Here is a 7,645-nt window from a genome sequence, read left to right as displayed (position 1 = left end):
TGGGTGTGTGACTATTTTTTTCTTAGAAAAATTCTTATGAGTGAAATTACTGAAACCAAGGTTAACATGTATTTAATATTCTTGATATGAAAAGATAAATTTATTTTTTAAAAGTTTCAAACATTTTGTATTCTTACCAGCAATATAAGTGTACTTAACCCACCGCATCTTTTTCCATGTTAAATTTTACATATAGTCTTTACTAATTGATAACATATAATATTTTTCTATTATTTTAATTTGCTTAAGTAATTTGCTCACATTTTTCTTACTGACTTGTTGAAGTTCTTTACAGATTAAGGACACAAATACTTTGATTGTTATATTTGTAATAATAACTTCTTTTCAATTTGTTATTTGACTTCTAATATTTCCATGGTAGGGATTTTTAGACAGGGAAATGTTAAAAATATTCATATAGTGAAAGATATCTTTTTTCTTCCATTTTCTTAATTTGTCTTCCCCCCAGCTTTACTGATGTACACTGACAATAAAAATTGTATATACTTAAGGTGTACAATGTGATGTTTTGATCTACATATACATTATGAAATGATTACCACACTCAAGCTAATGGACATACACTTAAGATCTACTCTCTACCCTGGCTTGGGCGAGGCAAATACATTATATGTAGTCAAAATGTTTGTACCCCCATAATATCCTGAAATGAAAAAGATATATTCTTTTAGTAAATTTCAAGTATGTAATATGTTATCATTAACTGTATTCACCACACTGTACATTAGAACTCCAGAATTTATGCATCTTGCATAACTACTTGTTTTTTTCTCAATATTTTAACACATGAAAAAATATGAGATAATCATATGTTAATTTTTTAAAATATTTGACTCCAATATTTTTATGAAGAAATAAAATAGTACATACATACTCAAAGCCCTCCCAGCCCCGAGGTAACCTTGGCATATATCCTTCCTGTGTATATTTTTATTATCTTATTACATATAATTATATCCATAAACAAAATATATTGCTTCATATGTGTTGAAATTTTTTACAAGTAGCATCACAATTTACATATCCTTTACAACTTAACTTTTTTCTTTTTTGAAAATTTAGAATATTATGGGAGTCTTTTATGTTTTCTTCCAGTGATTGTACTGTTAGGATGTAATTTTCTAGTTTCTCTTTAGGTCACAATTTACATATTTTATAATTTTTTCTCACTCTATAACTTATGTTTAACTTTTAAAATACATTTCTAATTTATCTTGTGTGGCAAATAGTGATGTTTTTAACCTTTTTCCAAAATTAACACTTTTCTAGTAACATTTTATTTTTTTCATAAAACTCTTATTTATTAAGAAGAATGAAATTTATGTGTTTTAATTCACATTATTGCAGGACAGTCAACATTGTTTTTTTATTTTTTTATTTCAGAATATTATGAGGGTACAAATGCTTTGGTTACACATACTGCCTTTGCACCACCTGAGTCAGAGCTACAAGCATGTCCAAACCCCAGACAACGTGCATTGCACCACCCCATAGGTGTGAATTTATCCATCCCTTCCTCCCCCCTCCCGCCTGCCCAACACCCAATGAATGTTACTTCCATATGTACACAAAAATGATGATCAATTAGTACCAATTTATTGGCGAATACGAACAGTGCTTGTTTTCCCATTCTTGTAATACTTCACTTCGAAGAATGGGATCCAGCTCCATCCAGGATAATACAAGAGGTGCTAGTTCACCATTGTTTTTAGTGGCTGAATAGTACTCCGTGGTATGCATATACATTTTATTAATCCACCCATGTACTGATGGGCATTTGTTTCCAAGTCTCTGCAATTGTGACTTGTGCTGCTCTGAACATTTGAGTGCAGTTGTCTTTATTATGGAATGTCTTTTTTTCCTTTGGGTAAATACCCAGTAGTGTGATTGCTGGATCAAATGGTAGTTCTACTTTTAGTTCTTTGAGGTATCTCCATTCTACTTTCCATAGATGTTGTATTAGTTTGCAGTCCCATGAGCAGTGTATGAGTGTTCCTATCTCTCTACATCCACACCAACATTTGTTGTTTTGGGACTTTTTTTTTATTTCTGCATATTATGGGGGTACAAATGTTTAGGTTACATTGCCCTTGCCTCCCCCTGTTTTGGGACTTTTTGATAAAAGCCACTCTTACTGGAGTTAATCCTTCCTTTTCCATTAATTCGTTCTACTTCTTTCATCACACACAATGTTCTAATAAGCTACATTTGGCTATCTCTTCAGTTCTAATTTCTTTCTTCTCTTTACTTTTTCTGAAGACATTCAATTCTACCATTCACATCTTAAAAGCCCACTGGTAATTCGACTGTGAATATATTCAACTTGTAAATTAATTTGTAATTTGGGCATTTTTCTGATGCTAGCCTTTTAGAACATGGTGTATGACTACACTTTCCAAACCTAGTCTCAGTCCTTGGGTTAAAATGACTATTTCCCACCTTCAGTCTTAGCTGATGCCTTGCCACACAATTCAGTAGAACAGAAGCAGTCAGCCTCAAAACCCCTCATCTTTCCCTCTTTAACTCTCTTGAGCACCTGCACCTGCACACACACTTCTGGTTTTCCCTCCTTACAACTGCCTATCAAAGGCTGACCTCCATTAGCCTTAGGGTCCGAATCTCAGTGACCTCTCAAAATTTTGCTCCTGTAGAATCCCTTTCACCTGAAATCATTTTCCTCCCCTCTCCTGGATCACAACTATGAGAATACAAATACATTCTGGTAATCCCCATTATAAAGAACCCTTTCCATCACTCCAGTTCCCTTCAGTTATTGTCGCATTTTTTCAGCTTCTCTTCATAGAAAAAATTATAAAAGAGTGTCTATGCCCACTTTCTCTTCTGCTGATCTGTTCACCTCTTAGCCCACTTTTGATCAAACTCTAGTCTCTTTTTATGGACCTGTTCTTTGTCAAAGTCATCACTGATGTGCTAAATGAAACGGACATTTCTGTATTTTCCTCCTTCAACCCTTCAGCAACATTGATACGGTTGACCATACCCTTCCTCCTGAAAATTTTTCATCTCTTGGCTTCCAGACACCACACACTCCTGGTTTGCCTCTTTCTTCCCTATTTTCACCTCATTGAATCATGTTCCCTTTCTGAATTTGGAAGTTCCCTGTGGTACTAACCTGAACCTTCCTTTCTTCTTACTTAAGAATCTCTTCCTGAGTAATTTCTAGTTAGACAGGTTTAAATATCACCTACATGTTTTTGAGTCCAAAATACCTGAGGACTTGCATAATCCACAGTCATATATCTAATTGACTATTTCCCATGTCTAATAGGAATTTAAAACTTAATCCAAAACATAATTTTGATTCATTCCCCTGATATCCTATTCTTCCCTCATTTTATTCCATCTAAATCAATAGCATCACCACCCACACAACAGATCAAACTAAAAACTTAAATATGAACCTTGTTTGCTCTGCCTTACTACCTCCACAAATAAACCCCACTGGCTTCATCTATACAATAGGTCACACATATGTGTACTTCTCTTGGTGTCCCCTACAAAGTATCCCAAGTATAAGTCACCATAACCTGCTTCCTGTTGCTCCACAATATCTTCCTAATAGGTCTTTCTCTTCCCACTCTTGCCCCACTGTAATCTGTTTTCTCCTTAGTACACAGAGTGACCTTCATACATATAAATCAGATCATGTCACTTTTCTACACAGATGCACATAATCTCGTTTCTGTTTGCCTTTCAGCTCACATCTGAAGCTGTGCTCCCTTACACTCTCTCTGATCTCACCCCACTGACCTCTTTGCTGTCCATCGCATAGTCCAAAATTGTCCTTGCTTTATGGCCAATTAGTAGCTGTTCTCCTAGTTTGTGATCTCTCCTAGCCAAGTCAAAGCTTGCCTTACTATGAATACTTCTCAACATTTAGTTCTCACCCTAAATGTTAAATTCTCAAAGAAGTTACCAATCTAAGTAACATGCATTTGAACCAAAAGCCTTTATTTAGCACATGCTTTGTTTTACTGTCTTCATTGCATTTAGTATTACATACAACTTTCTTTTTTATACCTTAGTTTACTTGATTACTCTCCGACTCCACTCTCCAAAATGAAAGCTCCTTGAGAGCATGAACTATGCTATATGTGTGCCATCATTTCTTCTCTATAAAATCTAGGATCAACATAATCTCTCTAATAGCAATGTGAAACTTATATGACAGTGTGTGTGTATCTTCACTGAAGAAATAGAGGAATATGCCATGTTCCTAGGGGAAAAGATTTATGATTTTTGTTATTAATATTCTTCATAAATAACTTATAAATTCAATGTAATAACCATCAAAATTCTCGTGGCATTTTAAAAAATGAGTTTTGACAAGCTGAAAAGTAGAAAGGTATGAATACTCAATAAAATTGTGTAAAAAAATTTATTCTTTGTCTCTTACCCCTACACGACTCCTTTAGCCTGGTTAACTCTTTCATCATTGAGTCCTCAACTTAAAAGTTGGCTTTCAGAAATGCATCTGTACCCTTTCTGAAAGTCTAAAACTTTGTGATTCCATTATTCTGTTACAATAGTTTTTTCCAAAGTCAATAATGACATAATTGACAAATTTGGTAGCTTTTTATCAATGCATACAACTCTGAGACATTTAGAAATCTTTTCTAAAAGGCCTCTCCTCTTGTGCTCCTGGCACGTCTTTATTTGAGTTTTTCTTCTGAGTCTCTGACTCTTGCTGCTCCAGGCCTGATTGGCTACTTGTCATCCACCATGAAACGTTGACAACTGCAGGGTTCTGTCCTGGATCATTTTTTACTATCTTTCTGTAACATCAAGTCTCAGCCAGGGTTTCATTACAGAGTTACATTAAGAGCATATATATATATACATATATATTTATGTATATACAGAGAGAGAGAGAAGGAGAGGGAGAGAGAGAGACCATCTTCATCACTCTTATGGTCTGCTGTAGGGCCAGATACCCGCATTTTAATGAAACCACTCACAGACTTGGTTTTCTGGTTAAAATTTGTCATACATCCTTAGGTGTGTCAAATTCCGCTTGCATTTATTTGTGTTAACATCTACATTTATTTCTCTAGTCCACATCTCTTTTCTAAACTCCAGCTTTATTCATTACTTCAAAAGCTTGTTTTTTTGAGCAACAACAGTGGCTCGGCACTTTACTGCAGTAGTATTACGAAGATCAGCAAAACAGTCACATTCTTTACTCTCATGGAGTTTACAATCTAATGGAGGAGTCATACTTAAGTAAATAATTAAACACCTCATTTATGTCAAAAGCTATCCTATTATCTAAAAAGCACATAGCCTTTTTTAAGTGTGTTAAGAATCACCTGGGGTTTGTTATAAATAGAAATTCCTGAGGTCAACTGCCAAACCCCACCCTGTACTGAGAAACATTACTTTTAACAACCAACCCAGGAACCATTTCAGATCATGTTATGCAAAACTATGGCCTACGTTATGAAGTTCAAATGCCTTACTAAGGCCTAAAACAGTGTCTCAGATCTCCTTTTTTTTTTTTTTTACCATTATCATCATTTTCCATAATTGATAAATCCTCCAATCTTTGTCTTTTTTAGAGTTACATGGTGGGCAAATTCTTTAGTATTGTAATCAAGGCATTTCTCAATCTGGGCCCTTTGTCTCACATTTCAACCTTGTATTTAACTATTTTCCTAACTTTGCACATACCCTTAGAAAAATTCTACCATTTAGTTATTCCCTAAGTGTAATCTCTTTCCAATTTCAGAAATTGTTAAATTTACAATTGAAGGCCATGATAGAAATATGATCTCATGGAGACTTTATTTTTTATATGTATATACCCAGCTCCATAATTGTATCTAGGATATATAATATGAGTTCAAAATTAATGTTTTGTAAATTCATGCAAGAATAAAGGAAATGACTTCATTTGCCAGAAATACATTCTCATATCGTGACAGTTATTTTTGTTATTTATTGGTTCTTTGTTTTTGACATATAATTGTATGCCTACTTGTTTTGATTTCCTTATTAGCTTGTATGGGCTAGGAAATAATTGACTGTTTCCTCCCCTATCTTCTTTCCTTCCTTCTTTCTTTTCTTCTTTCCTTGCTCCCTCTCCTCTTTTTATTCCTTCCTTTTTGTTTCCTTTTCTTTCATTTAATTTAATTTCTTTCCTGTGTCTACCAGGGTGCCTTGCTTTGAATGGGAAATTTATTGACCTGATCTTAGAAGAGATATAAGAAAAGAGAAGAAAAAGTAGAGGAATGAGATGAAAATGGAGAAAATTTTGTATGAAAATCTCTTCTCCCCACTTCCCTAAAATGGTCATCATGATCAGAGGTCACCACTTCCAAAAAGACTATTTTGCAGTTACTCTCCTGAGAGCCCCTTTGACATCCTTGTTCCTCAGACTATAAATGATGGGGTTCAGCATGGGTGTCACTGCTGAGTAGAACACAGAGATCGTTTTATCCTTTTCATTCATTATCTTGGAGTTTGGCGTCATGTAGGCAAATATTGCTGAGCCATAGAAGAGAACAACGACAATGAGGTGGGACAGGTGGAGAAGACCTTGAGCCTTCCCTCCCCAGACTGTATCTGGATCACAGTGGAGATAATATTCCAGTAGGAGACAAGGATGAGGGAGACAGGAGCCAGGAGGATTACCACACCCATTGCAAAGATGGCCATTTCTGTGCTGTATGTGTCTGCTGAAGCCAGCTTCAGGAGGGCAGGAGGTTCACAAAAAAAATGGTTAATGATATTGTTTCCTCGGTAAGGCAGACGCAATGTGAATGTGGTGTCCACCAGAGACACAAATGCTCCACTGGCCCAGGACCCTATGGCCATCCAGACACATACCCAATGTGTCATGATGGTGGAGTAGCGCAGGGGCTTGCAGACAGCCACATACCGGTCATAGGACATCACCGCCAGAATCGCACACTCTGTACATCCAACCAGAAGTAAAACTACTATCTGTGTTGAGCATCCAGCAAAGGAAATGGTTTTCCTCTTCACCAGGAAGTGGACTAGCACCTGGGGGACTGTGGTAGTTGAAAAACAGAGATCAGCAAAGGACAAGTTTCTAAGGAAAAAGTACATGGGTGTGTGGAGTCTGGAGTCAATGTGAATGAGTACAAGGATCAGCAGGTTTCCCAGCGCAGTCAGCAGGTAGATGATCAGGAAAAGGAAGAAGAGCAGGACTTGTGTCTGTGGGTCCTGAGAAAGGCCCAGGAAGACAAATTCATTCACATAGGTTTGGTTCTCTTCTCCCATGAATGCTTACTCCTGTTTATAGGTCAGCAACAAGAAAAGAAGTACATATTGATCAGTTATAAAACATTCTGACAAGATAGGAGATGGATGACTAGAGACATCACCCATTGGACTGTCCCAGAGGGAAGAAAGGGTTTCGGGTAAAGGAGAGGGGAGGAAGGACACAGCCCAGGCGTAGGTCAGAGGAAAAAGTACTGGAGCCTGCTGGGGATCTCATGGAGGAACAGTGTGAAGCAGAGAAGGAAGAGAAAAAAGGGGAAAAAAAAAGATACTACTGAGGATAAAACCCAGAGAGGTTCAGAGCCCAGAGAAGGGGTAAGGGATGGGTCCCTTTATCCCTTCACACTCCTTTGGTGAC

The 7,645-nt window shown here is 36.5% G+C and overlaps 1 protein-coding gene across 1 annotated transcript; it reads right to left on the bottom strand.

The window, feature by feature from the left end:
- Positions 1-6,367: 6,367 nt before the first annotated feature.
- On the bottom strand, positions 6,368-7,287 carry LOC105818352 (olfactory receptor 2D3-like). Its single transcript, XM_012654311.1, is given in 2 exon segments — positions 6,368-6,564; positions 6,567-7,287. Coding segments are annotated over 2 exon segments (918 nt in total).
- Between the last annotated feature and the right edge of the window lie 358 nt (positions 7,288-7,645).

The sequence above is a fragment of the Propithecus coquereli genome, unplaced genomic scaffold, assembly GCF_000956105.1.
Source record: "Propithecus coquereli isolate 6110/MARCELLA unplaced genomic scaffold, Pcoq_1.0 Scaffold44, whole genome shotgun sequence".
Classification (NCBI taxonomy): Eukaryota; Metazoa; Chordata; class Mammalia; order Primates; family Indriidae; genus Propithecus; species Propithecus coquereli.
The sequence above is the reverse complement of the archived record's forward strand: the minus strand, read 5'-3'. Positions and strand labels throughout refer to the sequence as shown.